This window comes from Moschus berezovskii, chromosome 3, assembly GCF_049115385.1.
Source record: "Moschus berezovskii isolate FMDL1 chromosome 3, NW_MosBer_1.0, whole genome shotgun sequence".
Taxonomy (NCBI): Eukaryota; Metazoa; Chordata; class Mammalia; order Artiodactyla; family Moschidae; genus Moschus; species Moschus berezovskii.
This window is the reverse complement of record NC_142462.1, coordinates 59,485,233-59,504,909: the sequence shown is the minus strand read 5'-3', so window position 1 is coordinate 59,504,909 and position 19,677 is coordinate 59,485,233. Positions and strand designations below refer to the sequence as shown.

The 19,677-nt window shown below is 36.4% G+C and overlaps 1 protein-coding gene across 7 annotated transcripts in view; it reads left to right on the top strand.

Moving 5' to 3' along the window:
* ST7 (suppression of tumorigenicity 7) overlaps nucleotides 1-19,677 on the top strand; it is a 281,009-nt gene that overhangs the window by 162,125 nt on the left and 99,207 nt on the right. For 5 of the 7 annotated variants that reach the window (XM_055420813.2, XM_055420812.2, XM_055420816.2 and 2 more), the window contains exons 4-9: nucleotides 9,904-9,958; nucleotides 10,575-10,690; nucleotides 11,320-11,395; nucleotides 13,504-13,572; nucleotides 15,474-15,628; nucleotides 18,060-18,157. In XM_055420813.2, the coding sequence (XP_055276788.1) occupies nucleotides 9,904-9,958; nucleotides 10,575-10,690; nucleotides 11,320-11,395; nucleotides 13,504-13,572; nucleotides 15,474-15,628; nucleotides 18,060-18,157 (569 nt within the window). The remainder of the gene's footprint in view (nucleotides 1-9,903; nucleotides 9,959-10,574; nucleotides 10,691-11,319; nucleotides 11,396-13,503; nucleotides 13,573-15,473; nucleotides 15,629-18,059; nucleotides 18,158-19,677) is intronic. The other 2 variants (XM_055420815.2, XM_055420814.2) reach the window with 1 other exon arrangement.

Here is a 19,677-nt window from a genome sequence, read left to right as displayed (position 1 = left end):
TGGAGAAGGAAATGGCAACACACTGCTGTATTCTTGCCTGGAGAGAATCCCATGAACAGAGGAGTCTGGTGGGCTACAGTCCATGGGGTTTTAGAGTCAGACACAACTAAAGCAACTGAGCACACATGCACTCAAGCTGCTTCTGTATTGCCAGTCTTAAATTCTGTCACCATCCTTTCCCCGTCCTTTTCATTTTTTGAACATGCCATGCTTTCTCACAGCCCTCTGCCCGGAAGTCTGTTTGCCCTCTCTCTGTGCTTGCCTGTCTTTCACATGTGCCTGCACTTGGTCGCTTCCGACTCTTTGTGACCCCGTGGACTGTAGCCCACCAGGCTCCTCTGTCCATGGGATTCTCCAGGCAAGAATACTGGGGTGGGTTGCCATTTCCTCCTCCAGGGGATCTTCCTGATCCAGGGATTGAACCCACGTCTCCTGCATTGGTAGGCAGATTCTTTACCACTGAGCCACACAACCCAACTCAAATGCTGCCTCCAGGGAAACCCTCTCTTAGAGGCTGTGCACTATCTCTCCACCTTTGTTGACTCATAATATTTTTACTTTTAGCAACGTTTACTAAATTATAATGAAATGTTTAACCTTACTGCGTAATCATAGTATCTCTAGCATTTCGAATAGTCTCTACTTTATCATTGAAACTCAGTAGATGAAAGAATGAGGACATACAAGGCCTGTAATTTCTCCCCTCATAAAAGAAGAGGGATGAATATAATTTCCTAGATTGGTCTCTTTATCAATTCAGTAAACATTTCCCAAATCTCTAATGTGAACCTGGCCTGGTTCGTATGAATATTAAGGTCTAAAAATATTACGAGAGTCCTTGCCTCCATCGAACTCTTGTGTCTGTTGAAGGAAACAGAGTGTTCAGTGCTATGATTATATGAGGGAAACATGCAACACTATGGAGTACAAAGGAGGGGGTCCCAATCCGAACTTGGGGAAGAAGTTTGCTTCTTGAAGGAGATGGTACCAGTTCTGAGGCTTGAAGGGTGAAGAAGAGACAAAAGAACTAAGTTAGATCTTTTTTTCTTTCCTCCCTAAAATAACTCAGTCCGTATTTCATAACTGTCTAGTTAGGTGATAGGCATCAATGAGCGTTGTGTATATGTGTGTGTGTGTGTGTGTGTGTGTGGAGAAGGAGATGGCAACCCACTCCAATATTCTTGCCTGGAAAATCCCATGAACAGAGGAACCTGGTGGGCTACAGTTCTGGGGGTTGGAACTAAACAACAACTATTTGTATATATGTATGTGGGCTTCCCAGGTGGCTCTGTGGTAAAGACCCTGCCTGCCAATGCTAGAAATGCAAGAGGCTCGAGTTCGATCCCTGAGATGGGAAGATCCCCTGGAGGAGGGCATGGCAACCCACTCCACTATTCTTGCCAGGGAAATCTCATGGACAGAGGAGCCCAGTGACCTATAGTTTATGAGATCACAAAGAGTCAGACATGAATGAGCAAATGAGCACACAGCACATATGCACGCACCCACACACACACACACGTACGTATATATATAATATATATATATATTATATCTGATGTTGATTCAGTGCTCTTTTATTAATAATATACCCTTTGCCAGCCCGCCATGGTAATGGGCACCTTTGGGTACACATTTATTTCATTCTAAAGGGCACATGTGTGAGAGATGGTACCACTGAGGTAACAAAATTGTCTGGGACTTTATAAACTCATCCATTTTGTGAAAAAAACAGAAAGAGATCTGAGCAAAGTAAAATACCATGTTGACCAACTATTCTTACATGAGTGGTATATTATTCTAATGAGGAATCTTGATCCTGCAGGCATTGTCACATAAGCATTTGTGGATAATCATCATCACTTTGCATCTGTTGGAAGACCCTGCAGGTTAAATGTACTGTGTCTGACCCAAGTTACTGTAGTCTTCGGATGACACAGAACATTGTAGAAAATTAATAGATTGAACACAGAAAGCAGCCTCATTTAAGGACGTTTTTATTGTGAATGTGTTTTTATTTTCATTAAAATTCTTTCTACCCAATTTAAATCTCTTGACATCATTCCTTAATGTGACGAAGAGTTTATGCTCTCCTTATTGTCACTGTTACTTTGCTCTATCTCTCTGTGGGTGGCTTGAACAAGCCTTATGCATTAATACATCTTGATGCTACTCTTAGTGCTTGTATAGCAGCTTTTTAAGGGAAAATTACAGTCCTTTATAAAAATACATTCTACAATAATGGTCATGGAATTCCCAGTTTTAATTGTACTGAGTTTTTACCTCACTAAGATTGAGCTTTTGAGTATTATTATTAATTCTCTTCCTCTAGTATTGGCTGAATGCCTACTACAAAAGAGTCTGATGCTGGGAGGGATTGGAGGTGTGAGGAGACGGGGACGACAGAGAATGAGATGGCTGGATGGCATCACCGACTCGATGGACATGAGTTTGAGTGAACTCCGGGAGTTGGTGATGGACAGGGAGGCCTGGCGTGCTGTGATTCATGGGGTCGCAAAGAGTCGGACACGACTGAGCGACTGAACTGAACTGAATGCATTCAATATTTCTATTCATCTCCTATGACAGATATAGCATTTACGATCTGATTTCATAACAGTATTCAAATAATTACATTTAGGAAAACAGAAATTACTTTGTCCTAGTGTGTTTAGGGCTCCCTCAGCCCACTTCTCCTAGACATTTGGGTTTCTACTATTTCACTAACTCAGCTCAACACACATGTATATTGGTATGGAAATGCCAGATAACGTGGGACTAATACCAGTTCTCACTTCCTCTTTTCTTGTGATGATATTTATTTTTGTATAAGAAAAATGCTATTATATGAAAGTATGTTGTTTCTCTATATCTTTACCCTTAATCATTGTCTACTTCAGTGTCTGGTTTAAGCTAAGCATAAAGGAAAAAGAAGATCCAAAGCTGAGAGTAATTAATATATTTTATTAAAATGGGGGAATTTGTTTCAAAATTTATAGTGCCTTAATAATAATAAAATTACTATTGCTTTAATAAAAGAATCATCATAAGACATTTCTTGGCTGAATATTACATGAAATAAACGTGGCTAATCAAGTCCCATGAACATTGGCAAAGGCAGTTAAATAGTATTCCTTATTTGAAAAAATCATTGAAAAAGCTAAAACAGAGAATGATATTTATATAAGCATTGGACTATATGAAAACTCATAGTATAGCTCTTTCCTTAAAGAATCATTTGTTTGATTAAAAGCTGAAAGACCTGGCCTACCTAAGTATAATTTGCAGTGGAGAAATGGGAAGTGATTGTTATAGGACAGACTGTTGCTATGCTGTTAAACATTTGGATCTGTGTAAATTGGCTGAAGTGCAAATCCTCTCAAAATTTGCAGTGATCTTTGTTTATGGACCAGAGCAGAAATGTATAATTAATAATACAGCTTCTTAATCTAGCCAAATTTCTGATTTTTGGCTTAGGTTAACATTTGTGAACATGTCACTTGTCTCAATTTATTTGGGCGCTAAATGGCTATTTTTGTCACAAATACACAATTTCTGATAAACCCTGCTGATGTATTTTCCACATCACCATGTTTCCTGTTGCCGTTTTTTTTTTTTAAATTCATTACATCTAATAACACAATTAATAACCTGTGATCAGAATTATACAAAGGAAAGCTGAATATATTTATTCCTACTCTTTCATGATTTTATTCTTTTGAATAAATTCAGATGGTTTACTTTCATCCTTTCTCCAAATAACCTAGCTGCACAAAACTACCCAACTAAGTCTCTAAGTGAGCACTGTCTCATGGAAATATAATGCTAACTACGAGTGTAATTTTAGCATTTTTAATAATCATATGAAAATAATAAAAATATATAAGTGAAATGTGTATTTTCTTTAACCAGATATGTCTAAATATTTTCATTTTATCATGCAATCAATATAAATATTATTAATGGCATCCAGTGTGTATTTACACTTACTCTTGCTGCCATTGCTTTATTCAGCTTAACTTATGAACTGATGATGCATAGGGATTTGAAATGTGTCCACCTTCTCCCTATCTTAAGGGAAGGGATTCTCAGGATCTAAGAACATTCTGATTTGGGTTTATGGGAATATCTGTTTGATAATTTGCCCTGTTCTCAAATAAGATGCCACAAAGACAAAGGTTTGCAGTGTTCACCTTCTTCAAGATATTTGCAAAAGTTCAGGGTGCTCCATCACATAAGAATTATCCTTGCCAAAGTCAAGTTTAAATTCTCTGAGACACGTTAATAGCCTCTTGCATAGAACTGGATCTTTAGACAAACTCTGGTTATAGTCATTTGGCATACTGTTGTAAGTCATCTCATTTTAATCTCACTTTATTTGAGATAAATATATATCATATCTTTTTTGACCCTATGGACTGTAACCCGCCAGGCTCCTCTGTCCATGGGATTCTCCAGACAAGAACACTGGGTTGGGTTGCCATTTCCTTCTTCAGGGAGTTTTCCCGACCCAGGGATTGAACCTGTGCCTCTTGTGTTAACAGGTGGATTCTTTACCACTAAGCCACTAGGGAAGCCCATATCATATCTATTTTTATATAAAACTTTACTAAGAATTTCACCTGGAATTCTCAATTAAGGTTCATTATAGCACTAGAGGCAGTTTAAGCACTGGTTTAATACAGGTAACAAATTAAAGAAAAGCAATGGAGATGAAGAAACTCATAGATTATGAATATATATCCTAAGACCAGGCCTTTCAGAGTGCATTTCAAATATATCTGTTAGCAAAATTTCAAGTTGCTATATGTCCAGGGCCTTTAGAATTGCTATTTAATAGCCTTAATCAGTTGAAGAAGGAAATGGCAACCCACTCCAGTGTTCTTGCCTGGAGAATCCCAGGGACGGGGGAGCCTGGTGGGCTTCTATCTATGGGGTCGCACAGAGTCGGACATGACTGAAGTGACTTAGCAGCAGCAGCAGCAGCCTTAATCAGGGGAAACTCAGTTTATACTTGCTAAAATCTATTTAAGGGTTGAAAATTATTCTCTTAGGCGATGCTTATTACATCTTTTAAAGTTTTTTGCAATTAAAAATGTGTGTTTTAGGATAGATTAGCTCTCCAGTTGACTGGTGAAAATTCCTCAAAAACACGTTTGGCCCCTGGTGAATATTTAATTAATAAATATTTTACGGTCTTCATATTATTTGATAGAATTGATTGACTTAGATCAGAAATGACCAACTAATGAGAAATGTATGAGAGACACAGAGGTTAGCCATTTTAGCAATATTCTTGAAGAAAGTTGTACACTGTCTTGAATAAAGCAGGTCAATAAAAATGATCTCAAAACTCATAATTATTTGCACCTTTTCTCATTCCGTAACAGAATTTGAAAGGGTAATATATTTGTTGAATTGATTCATGTCAATGTATGGTAAAACCAATACAATAATGTAAAGTAATTAGCCTCCAATTAAACTAAATAAAAAAAGCTACCTATATATTATTAATACTTTTTGCCTTTACTTCTAGTAATCTTTTCAAAATAATTGTTTCAGAAAGTTTTGAAAACAGTTAAAGCTTAATTATTTAAGAAAATGGATATTTTGTTACTCAATGATTGCTTAAGATGGACTTGTATTCACTGAGTATTCATTTCTGATATAGCAAAGCTAATAAATAAATGCAGAATCACATGTTAGAAATTGACTAACTTGAGGTTAATCTTGATTGTCATAATATATCTGATGGAACATTATTTAGAGCCCTTCTTTGTTGTACTTTGAAACTAAAATATTTTAAAGTATTATTTTCAAGTGCATAATATTTCCCTAGAGGAGATCCAAAACTGTTTCTCTAGTAGAAAATGTAATTGATGAAGTCACAGGATTTTTAAAATATGATGTTGCAGGGTAACAGGTCTGTTGTATATTGTAGGTAATTGTTAGGCAGGCTGGATACCAGGCCTTAATCTCACTTACTTTTCCTTGGGGAAATTATGTAGCTTTTCTATGCTTTACCCTTTACTTATATAAAAAGGGCCTACTCTGTGACCCTCACTAGCTTATGTAAGGAATGTAGAAGACTTGAGTTTTAAGCTTTTTTATAGAAAGGCTCAATGAAAATCAAGCTTGTAGCTATGACAAAGTTGCTATTGCTGCTATTTGTACTATGATGGTATTACTGTCATCATTACATTTTGGATCCAGGGATGAAGTGGTAAATTTTAGAATAGTACATCTTCCTAGACTATAAATTAGTTATATATTTGGAAGTCCTAGGAGTGGGGATTCTATGTCTATATTTTTGATTTTAGGAGAAAAAAGTTCCCAGAGTTAAAAAAATTGGATATAGAAAAATATTTTCTTCCATATGATGATTAAAAGCCCTATGACTTTAGAGTCTTTTGGTTTTTCCAAGAATTAAGTTCTCTTTTTACTTGAGGACTGATCAAGGCAAAGTCTATATTCCTCTCAGTATATTTACTCCTTTTATAAGAACTTCTTCATATGGATACCAGGTAGTAGTTCGATATCTTTTTCTTTTTCTACCAATGTATAAGTGTGTCTAGGTCATAAAATGTATCTTTTGTGGCAGGGGGTGGGGGTGGGGGGGTGTTGGGGGTGGGGCGGGGACCTAGGACTTCCTACAAGGACTAAGGCATAATAGCCCTTCTATTCATGCTTAAACCAGTGCTTAGTCCAGTGAGTAACTGGGGCGGAGAGCTCATTCTGGGGGAATATGAAAAGACAGGAAATAAGTACCCACTGAGATGGAAAGTTGTGGTAGGAAATGGTGAGAGGAAAGACTGAAAAAAAGATTTGAGCGTGATTTTACCTGTCCTTGAAAGTAGTAGGCATTATTTTATATGTTCTTTATCTCTCACACAGAAATTTATTATCGTACTGTGGATGAATGGAATCTTTTCTCCAGATTTTGAGAACTGAACAAGTGCTTTTCTAATATTTAGTGCTTTTCTTTCTCTTGAATTGCATTCTAGCTTGCTTGGTGAGGTCTGAACATTTCAGTCAGCAGTTGTAGGTGGAGACTTCTCTGTGAGTTTGTACAGATGGAACCAGAGAGGGCATGGTTAAGTATATCAGAGACATATTTTTAACTATTAATGATGTTAGCAAGCCTTGATGAGTCCCAGTCAACCTTTAGTGCTTCTGAAGAGCACTAAAATTGTTGATATTGATGGATAATGAAAAATACCTTTTGGAGGTAAAATTTTAATTCAGACGTAAATAAATTTGTTTCCCAAAGATACAAGTAAGATAAGAAAGTAGGTCTCGTAAAGAAAAACTTTTATCCGCTGAAGACCTGAGTTTAACTTCTTGACTTAAATCTTCATGTTATGATAATTTTGGCATTTACACCCTTTGTTTATATCATGAAACCATCAGAAATTTATGGGGTATATTCCCTAGAATGATTCCAGACAGAGTATTTGTAGTAAAGATAAAATCATGAAACATAGCAGCAAAGAAGAAATGAATGTAGCTATAAGCTAATTTGAAGTGAAATTTTACATGTGTTCACATTAGACCCCTAGATTGCTTATTTCTTCAAAGAAAATTGTGCCGTCTCTGCACCCTCAACTTGAAGGATACAGCTCATGAAGACATTTCTTACGTATTTCTTCATCACGTTTGTCCTCATTCAGAACATTTAACATTTGTTACAGTTGCTCAGATACTCATTTCTAAGTTTTAGAAGTAGCTGAAGAAACTGGGTACAGACTATATGTATGACACTAATAGTAACAATTTTTTTTTTAAGATCAGTACTCTTGAAGTCATAAAAACAATATTTCAAAATGTTTGCAGCACCCCCTGCTGGCTGTATCTTGGCACTTCCTAAATAAAGATGGCATCTTTAAATACTGCTAAGTAAAACTTTAATCATACACACCTTTTCTCTTTGGGGTTATTTTTATTTACAAATAATTTCATTTGCATCAAATGTATAATAGAGTTAAAATTTTAATGAAAGATAATTTTCTTTATAATTTGTCAACTGATATTTGAATAGCACTTATCCTTCCAGGCAATATCATGTCTTTGATGGAGACAAAATTTTTGCCATAACTATTTTACTGATGTTTCATATGAAATTTGTTAGGGGAGAGGCTTCTACAAATGTCTCTATTTATTGTAAATAATGTTAGAAATGACCATCATTGAATACAGATTTGTATGTCTGTTTATTATATGTTAAATACAAATCTTGTAACATTCATGAAACTTTCAGAAGATTTAAGAAGAGCATTTGGAATCTTAAAAGACATCATCTTAGGAGGGATTGGGAGGGGTGTGGACCTCAGAGCTGTAGAAACCATAAGTACTGAGATCATGGTTGTTTGGCTCACCATTTGTTTCAAGCCATAATTTGAAGTACATTAGTGACCCCACTAAGGAGCTTCATGTCTGGAAAAAAAGTATTTACTTAAAAGGAGTATAATTTTCTAATTAGTGTCATATGAAATGACAGCCATCAAATTTCAGTTTCTCAAGAATAAAATTCAATAATGCTAAACTAACTGAGCAAAGTTCATTTCTTAAATGGCAAGTTAAGCTAAGTGACAAAAAATTTATGACCGTTGTTTCCAAACATAAAGTAAATTTCAGGTGGGATCTTGCCCTAATTTAAAGATAAATTTATTTTTTTTTAAATAAGGACATGACTTCCTGTTATGTGTACACCTTTCATTCACTATTTTTAAAAAATGTATTGAGGTTCCACATGGTGTTCCTGAAGTGCTTTATGTTTTCCTCCGTTTTCACGCTGTGTTTTAACCCATGGCTTATGCATTTGTTTCACCCACTGGGTGCTCAGTTAATGTATTCATATAGTGGTCGGATGGATAGGTGAATGGATGGATGGATGGATGGTGAATGTTACAGGACTGAGGGTAGAGTCTTAATGAATCATTCATGGCCTTTAATGTTCTTTCAATTTATGCAATAATTGCTCACTTTTGTGTGTCTTTGTCTCTGGGTGTGTTTTTTTGGCTGACAGCACACATGGATTTTTAAATACTGTTAACTGATTTTATTTTCTAATAAAAAATTATTCATCCAAAGAAATATTAATAGCATTCTGAATCAGTAGAAAGTCTTAATCATAGACTGTTTTAAAAGAATTGCACCTTGTTAGTCACACATTTACTATAACTGTCTTAAAAAGCTAATGGTTTACTTTTCTAAATTAAAGTCCTATGGTTCTGCCTGTGGTTCTTGTATAAAAAAATGTATAATCTATTATGATATTAGTATGATGATTAATTACCTGTTTTTGCATAAGTAAAGCATGGTAAAGTATTTGAAAACAATTTTTTTCCTAACATTTCTCCCTACAGTGATGGTAGCTTTAGTATTAATTTTCTTGCCACTCCTTTCCAGCAGTATAAAAGCAACCTGGTGAATTATCACAAAATCAGTATTAGCATAGGCCCTAATTAAGAGCCTGAGGTTCTTTGCACATGGTACTCTGGAGCTTAAATTTAGCTTGTTACATAGGTAGACATTGTAAGATATATTTTAGAGTTACAGAAAGTAGTTTTGCCTCTACCTATCATTTAGAAATAAATTTATAGAATGTATTTGGATCTCTTGAAGTGACTATGGAAGTTATGAACTAGCTGATTTTGGCATGTGCCTTGATTTAACAAATGAGGAAACTTCAGTCCAGAGAGATTAAGTGAAACTTTCCGAAGTCCTGGTTCCTGAGCTACATTTCCTGATTAACTACCCAGAGTTTTTCCACATTGCTTCCCATGTAGAAGATAGAGAATAAAATTATCTTATCAAATGGCCAGGAAGGGTGTTTTGCTGAATTAATTAGCTTGTAGTGTCTCTGAACTTATGTGTAACATTTTCACATTCTCTTTGTTGCAGAATGCAAAGTATGGCGAAATCCACTTAATTTATTTAGGGGTGCTGAATATAATCGGTAAGCATTTTGACAGCTTGGAAAATTAATGGATCTAGTTCAGAGAGCAAAGACAGCAGTAGATGTTTTTGCAGGTTCATTTAGGGGTCATTTAGCCGTCTGTTTAGTGCTTCCATTTTTTGATGCTCAAATATTTTGATTTTTCTGTTTTATAAATATTTTAGCTTTGACCTTAGGATAACATACAAACCTGTTGTTTTTAGAGATTTTTCTATTACAGTTATTTTTTCATTATATATTTTAAAGACAAAATATTTTGTAGCTTACCTGGAACATGGTTATAAAGATGCCCCAGAAGTAATGTTAGAATTCAATTTTGTAGAGTAAGTAGGCAAATCAGAATTTTCATAGCTTTGGGGAAATCTCTATGCATAATACTAATTAGGGAAGGTTTTCATTATCTAGTTGTACTAAGATTTTAAGACAAAAATATAGCAGAATTTTAAAACTTTTTTTCTGTTTTTTTCTCTTTTTCTAGCATGATTATTTTGTTTTTAATTTATTGGCAGTAATACTTAGTTAATAGGTTATAGTTCAACACCTATGCAGCTTAATATTTTGTAGGTCTTGCTTTCCTCTCTCAGAAGTGTCTGATCATCTTACTTCTCTTTTACAGGTACACTTGGGTGACTGGACGAGAGCCTCTGACTTATTATGACATGAATCTCTCTGCCCAGGACCACCAGACCTTCTTTACCTGTGACACGGACCATCTGCGTCCTGCAGATGCAAGTATGGAAAATCCTTTAGATAGTTACTGAGTGGGAGGGCTTTTGGTTTGTTTTAGAGATCAAGGTAACTACTTTTAGAATGTCTGCTTTACAAAAACCCTGATGAATAAAATATTAAATTGGAGATTGACCAGTAAGGCCCAGAAAGTTGCTACTTAAATAAAGCTTTATTGCCATGAAGTGTTATTGTAGACATGAGTCCCCTCATTATAATTGAAAATGTTATTTTTAAAACATATACCAAAGTTGGATTTACTTACTTTAAATTTACTTTCTATATTAAGAAATACAGATCTTACATGAAGCTAACTAAATCCTTGGTTGAGACAGAATGAAAGGTCATGTCTCCCAGATTAAGAAATCCTAATTAGGTCTCTATACTTATAGACTATGGGTTAGTATATAAGATATTAGGTCTAGTTTTATGATCCTAAGAAAGATTTTATATCAGCTGTTGAAGGACAATGGAATAGCAAATTAGAATGTATTTGTGTGACTTTAGAGTTTTGGGCTAACCCACTTGGTAACTGAACTCTTCTTTTGTAATTAAAAAAAAAAAACTATTAATTTAGCTCTCGTACTGAATCTACCTGATCATATATTGACTTCTTCTCTCTTTTTCTAAAATAGTAATGCAGAAAGCCTGGAGAGAGAGAAACCCCCAAGCTAGGATTTCTGCTGCCCATGAAGCCTTAGAGATAAATGAGTAAGTGGGGGGAAATCTTGCTTTGCTGAATGTTTTCAGTTGCCATTCATGGGATACTTACACTAAACTCTATATTTGAACTTGAGGATTATTCTGGGGGCATTAATTTATTTAAAAAAAAATTTAAAGGACATCCATGTGAAAGTAGTTTTAGTCATTTTAGAGGAAAATTTAGTGGCTTTGCTGTGGTCCTAAATTAAATCATTTAAGGGCTAGCCGTGGAATACTGTGTGGACATAAAATAAATACAGTGCTTTCATACCTAACACATTATGACAGGGACATTTTTCCAGACATACAATGCTCATTTATGCCATCAGATTTTCTCGGTAGAACTTCTGCTGGGGGGGGGGGGGAAACATAGTAAAAACACAGAGTGAAGAAATTACACTTTAAAAATATTTCAAGATCAAGACAAGGAGGAAATGATGTCCTTAGTGTTGTTAAACATTCTGTGGGTCACCAAGGAAGGCTGGAAACTCTCGTCTGGAGATCTCAGAAAATGAGAGATTCTTAAAACTGGAGTCATAAAAGCTCAGGGTTGGCAGAGGCCTTAAAGGTCATGTAACTCAAACACCCATCTGGTGCTTGAATCACCTCAGCACTCTCCCTGCCAAGTGGTCATTGTTAAACTATTTTATGATTTTTCTGAAGAAGGTTACAGAATCTTCAGAGGTCTTAGTGAAAAGGTTCACTTGAGAGTTGGAAATCCTGCCAGTATAACCTGTTGATCTATTTGGTTTCTGATTCTGTCATGCAACATATTTATTTTCCAGTTTCTTGTCATCTACAAATTTGATATGCCTACGTTCTATGTGTCATCCATGTTTCTGATAAAAGTGGCAGTCCAGGGAAAGAACCCTGTGATACTACATATAGAAACCACCCTCTAGAGTCATGTTTTCATGAATCATTCTTTGGGTTTTATTGTACAACCAATTACTAAGCCACCTACTTACACCGTGATTCAGCCTATATTTCTGCGTTTTGAGATACTAGTTGTAGCTATGGATCTTTAATGTGCAGTAAATCCATTAGAGTACATTAGGTTAACACAGCCTGATTTATTTATTCTTAGTGAATTTAAACTGGCTTCCAGCATTCACTACTTTCTTTTTAAAATGCCTAGAAACTATCCGTTTATTAATCCTTTAGAATATCTTTCCAAATCAGAACCAAATCATTCTGTAGTTTGGGAAGTCTGCCTTCTTCCCCTTTTTGAACATTTTTACTACATTTGTCATTTCATCTTCTAGTACCTCTCCATTGTTTGTGATTCCTTTAATATGCAAAGAGCAATTCCATGGGCTGCCTACAAGATCTGTTGGCTTTCTGGGATTTGCCCATCCCAGTATAGTAATTTATTTAGCATAGATCAGTTATGTGCTATCTTACATCTTTTTAATTCATTTTAGAATTTAATTTCTTCTCCCTTTGTCAGACTGACAGTCATTCTTCCTGATGGAGAAACCAGGAAGAAAACAGGAGTTAGAGAGTTTTGTTTTCTCTTTATTATCTGTTGCTACTAACTATAAACTTTCCTTGTTTTTGACGTTGTTGTGTTGTTTGTCTTTTTTGCTTATTTATATTGTCATGATTCTGGAGAAGTTGGGGTGGTTACAGGGCCTTAAACGTAATATGAAAACAGGGAATAGATGGTTGTCTTTAGCATTTTTCGTTTTGCCTTTATTTTGTTTTGCGAGCTTCAGCTAATGTGAAGTTGTAGCTCTCCTGACGTTCTTATAAGCTCATTTCACTCTCTTATAGCCCTTCATCACATCCCCTCTTTCCATCTTTTTTTACATGTCCTTTAAAAATATGATCTTGTGAGCGACCTCTGTGCAGCCATAGTGGTTACTTGTCACCCCTCTTTTCTTCCTGAGAGGATCATTTGGGATTGCAGTTATGATTAGACATTTGGAAGCTGCCAACCTTCTTAAACCATTTGCCTTCTGCTTCTCATGCCATTGAATCATGCCTCTTTCCTTTGAATTTTTTGAAGTCCACCTTACCTTCTTTTACTATCCTAAACTCTGAAATGACATAGTAACTCTCTGAATGTTCCTATCAATTTTCATTTCACCAACTATTTTTTTCTTCTTGGTCAGAATTAGGTCCAGAGTTGAAGTTCCCCTAATTGCTTCCTCTACCATCTGGGAGATAAAATTGTTACCAAAGTAAGTCAAGAACCTGTTAAGTGCCCTCCTTCTAACCAAATGAGACGTCTTCTAGCAGACATCTGGATGGTTGACACCCCCATCGCCATACTTTCTTGCTTCTGTTTGTGTATTGTGTTGTGACAAGGACACACCATCTCTATCTTCCATTGAGCTGAGCAGTCTGTTCTGTCCCCACCAACCATTAGCACTTCTGCTCTTTCCTTCTCCTTCACTCATGAACTCTTAGCATGTTTCTACCCCAGACTCATGAGTCTCCACATAGATGTGTGTTTTCTTGGCCAGTAGTGCTACTCTGCCTCTCCTCCTAGAGTGCCATTCGCAATATAAATAAACAAAACAAGCAAGCTAGCCCCAACCTGTCTTGAGTTCCCAGCCCACCAACTATAATCTTATAGCTAATTCCTCTGATACTGTGTCTACCACTCAGTATTATAATCTCAATTTTCACTTTATAACCCTGGACCCATATTTATGTGTCAGCACCTAAAGCGTGAAGTATTGCTTCCTGATTGCCCAACCCACTTATTTTCTCCAGTGAATTATTGGGCAGTTTCCGCATCATAATTGTTCTCTCCAAGTCATATCTGCTGCCTTCCACAGTAATTGGTTTTACAACTTTTTTCTTCCTGGGCATTTTTCCTCCCTACCTCACCACATTCAGTTTAAAGCCCTATTGATCAATCCTGCCTGAAATTAGAGGGATTGGCTAAAGAATTAAGAGACCCGTCCTCAAGGCTGAGATTAATGAGTAACCCCAAATCTCATATTAGTCATGAATTCAGCCTCCGTTTCCTAGCTGGCTATTGTAGTTTATGAATAGTAGAAGTAACATTTGGTTTCCCTTTCTGTTTTTCTCTCTTGTGGTCTGATGGAGGCTCTGGTAAATAGGGAAATGACCACGAGAGGCAGTGGAGAAAGCCAAGTGATATTACAGATCAGGACCTGTGTGGTCTGCTCTGGCCTCACCATTTCCTTATCACGTTCCTTTTCTTTGGCAGTTGAGTTGTTCTTCTACGATTTGGAAGGTTTAAATTTTCAAGAGTTCCCCTTGTTCATTAGTTGACTATTTATCCTTTCTGACTTTCTACGTTAGAGGTTGTTGAAAGGATTAAATGAGATGATATATGTTAAGTGCCTGGTACAGTCCTTAATATATACTAAGCATCAGGTGGTAGCTATTATTGTTAAAGGTATGAAATTTAACTCTTGCTTGCTACTGAGGCTGAATCAAATTTTGAGCTCTTCTGAAATAACCTCTACCTGTAGGTTCTTCTTGGCTTCTTCTCTGACATAGGAAGCCAGTGCTAACTGTAATGAGATGCTGAAGCACTGTTTGTGAAACAACTTACTTGGTTTAATGAATTTCTCATTCTGAATAAATCCTAAGACTAAAGAGAATCTGGGTGTAGTAAATAGAAGTAGACTTTCTGGTATTTCTAACTTTGAGTGTCAGAAGGAGACGTTTAACAACAGCTATTACCATTGCCATCATTAGTTGACATTGTTGAGCGTGTACCACATGCTGGCTACTACTGTACTGAGCACTTTTCATGCATCACCTTACTTAACCTTCACAACAATGCTGTGAACAAGTAGATTCCATGTTGTTCTCCATCAGGGAGGCAGAGTAATAACTTGCCTAAAGTGACACACTAATAAGGTGCAGAGTCCATATGTAAGGCCCATGCTCCTAACACTACTCATCCTCCCTTTCAAGCTAAAACACAGACATTTCTTTTGTACCATTATTTTATGTCAACAACTGCAAACAGGGGTGCATGAACCAGTTGGCCACTCTGCATGTTTTGGCGTAACTCCTGCCCTTCTGCATGCACTCCTACAGCTATTACAATGTCCCTGGATTTGTAATTGATGGCGGCTATTATCTGCATGGACAGGTGTGCAACTGCTTATATTCTCTTGGCTGAAGAAGAAGCAACAACCATTGCTGAAGCAGAGAAGCTGTTTAAGCAGGCCCTGAAAGCTGGAGATGGCTGTTACCGGCGTTCTCAGCAGCTGCAGCATCATGGATCTCAGTATGAAGCCCAACACAGTAAGATTTCCTCCAGGTTGATGTGTTGGGGGATCAGAATTGTAACATGATTAATCAGAGCAAATTTTCAGGCCAGTTCAAAATACAATGATTCTCCGAGTTTAGAATAAATGTATTTTTTGGCCTTTCTTTGTTTTTATTAATTTTTCTTCTCCATAAGAGCACAGTACATAATTAAATTATAACTTCATTATTGTTCATGTTTTCTTTCCGCCCCATAGATTTTTAACTCTAGAAATAAATGATAATAACCATTAATGGTGAACCTTTTTTCTCCTCATAATTCTTACACAATTCTATATACCAGTTGCTTCTCTGCCCCATAATTTTAAGTCTTAGTTGGCAAACAGGACTAAAATTAGTGTTGATGCTATCGGAGGTTTCTCTCATGGGTCTTCTACAGCATGGATTGAAATAGGACAGCTAAGAATTTAACAGCGATTGGTGATTGTCAGTATTTAGCTATTGTTTAGGAAGCACTGTTGCTGGTTTCTAGGGAGGAAAAACCCTAAATTCCTAATTATTTATCTTTTTTATATTTAAAGTGATGACTTCCTATATTTAACACAACTCTTTAACATGAGACCTTTCATTTTAGTACACTAAACTGAGAGTCAGTGATGTTTGGGGGGAATGGTGTAAAAACAATATAACAAAGTCATTTCTGGAATTCCTTGAGCTCCTTAACTTGTCAGTTTGTTGGTTGTTTAAGAAGAAATTTAGTGATCCTTGTGAGAGAGAATGTTTTCATTGTCTAACCAAACTTGGAAGTGTTTCTTTAAAATGATATTTCTCTTAACTCATTTCTCCCTCCTGCATCTTAGTAGGAGTGTATCTCCTTCATATTTGGGATTGTAAAATTAAGTTTTATTGTTAAGCCTGAATTTGGTGCAGAAACTGAGTGCATTAGTCCCTATGACTAAGGTACAGTGAGATCTTTGCATTGTGGCCCGTGTACATATAATTGTGTCCACGTAACCCCTCAATGCACAGGTTTTTATTTTTATTCTGTAGTAGTGTATATGTTGTGGCTCAGATGGTAAAGAATCTGCCTGCAACGTGGGAGACCTGGGTTCAATTCCTGGGTTGAGAAGATCCCCTGGAGGAGGGCATGGCAACCCACTTCAGTATTCTTGCCTGGAGAATCCCCACGGACACAGGAGCCTGGTGGGCAACAGTCCATGGGGTTGCAAAGAGTTGGACATGACTGAGCAACTAAGCACAGTTTATATGTTAATCAAATCTCTAATCATCATGTCTCTCTTGCTTTTTTTTAAAATATGTATAACACAGTGAATTTTATAGACATATATAGTAAATGTCTGTTTTGTGAACTAAATGAGGATTAATACGTGAAGTTACATCTGTAATATAACTTGAGAAATTTTCTTTATTTCTTTTCCTCTGTAAATGAATCCTTTCAACCTGTTGCCCAAATCTATCCAAAAATATAATCACATCTTTAAAATAATTGGTAGGTATCTGGCAAATTTTCAACACACATCTTGTTCTCATTGTTTGAAACTTGAAATGTTAGGACTTTGGTCTTAACATCTTTTAATAGCTGCGTATTATAGATATACTTAATCTATAACAGGTGTGTCATATTTTTCTAAAACATGGTAATTTTATTGAGGATTAAGTACTTGCATGTTCTCACTGGTCTGGAAACATATCCAAAAAGACACATAATTAAATAAAGAGATTAAGATGAAAAGTTGTTAATGTGCTTTTTAAGAGCCATTTTGGTGACTATTATTACAACTATTTAGCTTGTCAATACTTTCTCTAACACCAGGGTAGTTTTTCATTTTGCTGCATAGTCTGTTGTCATATCTGGAATGTGTTATGTTGCCATCTGAAATTGACTGCTTTGGGGACCTGGAGATGATTATGATGTCACTAGTGTTAGGGAAAGAATAATATAAAACAGAAGTTCAAGATGAGGCTTCTCTAGACTTATTGTCAAGAAGGAAAGAAATAATAGTTCATCAGGATGCAACCTGAGATTCACCTCTTTGCATCTTCGCCAAAGGCATGCACACTAGAAGAATGTGGAATTTTTGCTTGTAAACCGCATGCAATGTGGATATGTCCATTTTTCCAGCACTTTGTGGCAGATGATTTTATTTATCGAATATTCAACATCCTAACTCAAAAGCATGGATTAATAATCAGTCACATGCTTTGACCTTGGAAGGCTAAGTACTTTGACTTCACTCTGTATACCTTCTGCTATTAGCAAAGTTGTCAGTGCTCCTCCAGTAAGGAAAAGTCAAAGGAGCAGACTGTTCTCTCTGAGGTTTTCCTTCAAGGGCATGGAAAATACGACTCTGTATTTCTGTATTTTTATTTTTTCTTGCTGCTCAGCTGAAAGCTCTTTTTTTTTTTTAAAAAAAAAAGTTTTCATGTTTTATGTCTCCCTCTTCAGGACGAGACACCAATGTCTTGGTCTACATCAAAAGAAGACTAGCCATGTGTGCCAGAAGACTCGGGAGGACCAGAGAAGCAGTGAAAATGATGAGAGATGTGAGTGTGAAGTAGCGTTTGGGAGCAGTAGCAATGCACCTGACCTAGAGAAGAAGGAGCTCACCGAGTGAGACCATAGCAGATAGTACCACTGATGGTGTGGTGCTCCCATGGGGCCTGGGGTTCTCTTCTAACTCACAACTTAGTCAGTGAGTGATCTTGGACAAGTTACTCAACTTATTTGTGCCCTATTTCCTCATCCATAAAATGGGAATAACAATAACTTTAGCAATAGCAACACACTAATAATAATGATTACTACTTAGGATTGTGGTGAAGATTAAATGAGATAATACATGCAAAACTTTTAATAGAATGACTAGTCTGTTAAAGAAATATCCTTGTTATTAGACCTTTGGGGCTGTAGCCGGAAGCCAAGAATGAGATCAGCCATTTTAGCTAACTGACATTTTTTTTAGTTGTTAGGACGATTTGAATAAACTATGGCTCAAATTGCTACTCTCAAATTTAATAACATTATGATCTAATCTTATTAGAGTCATTTCAAGCATTTTCCTAGGTTCTTGAATCAAGACATTTTATTAATAGTAGTCAACATAACAAGAGAGGAAATAGGTGAGAGGTTTAAAACAAAAGAAAACCAAAGGAGGTTATTATTATGTAACTTTAAATAAAAAAAAGTAGTTTTAAGGGAAACCAGTGGAGGAACTTTTACTTCCACTTTTTCTTTTTTTATAGTCTGAAATGCTTTTCATAAAGGAACGGACACTAGTGGGGATTGTATTTATAAACCATTTTCTTTTGAAAAACAGTCTCAGAAAGCCTTAGTCAACATTTCATTCCTTTACTGTCCTACTTAATTAGGAGGCATAGGTAAACTGCCCATTATAAAAGTAAAGGAAACACGGGGTAAGATAAAAGTGGTGTCTTGTGCAGATCTCAGCTTTTGGGTTGAGAACAGCACTGTGTAAACCCAGTGAGCTCTTTCTCAGTTTGTCTCTGGACCAGTATTATTCACGTAAATTCTCAGTTACTCTTTGGCAGTGGGAGTCTGCACTTCAGGATCACCCCTGGTTGTTTCTGCAAGTTACAGCATAATGGGATGACACAAGTGAGACCCATGCTTCTGGCTTGGGTTCTGGCTACTCTACTAAACAGCAGTATAGCCACCAGACCTGAACAGAGGAACAGAGGAGGGAAATTCCAAAATAACTCAACTTGACTGAAGGTGATAGATGTTTCTTAGGCAAAGCCACTACAAAGGGAACCTCCCAGCATTAAATTCTTTTTGTTGAAGGAAGAATTGAAAGAATGTTTGTTATATAGTATAAGTGCTAAATTTTAGAAAAGGTGATTTCTGTAGAGACATGACTTGCTCTCAAAGCTTTTTCACTTGCAGAAATTCCAGCCTTTAATAGAGTGAAGAAACGCTGCCAGTCCCTGAAAGAACTGAGAATTTTATGAAGGATAGAGTATTTCTCTGTGTGAAAGTGGCCCAGCTACATTAAACTGGCCCTGGCACATTTAGCCTTTAACAAGGTGTTTTATATTTATTGCCT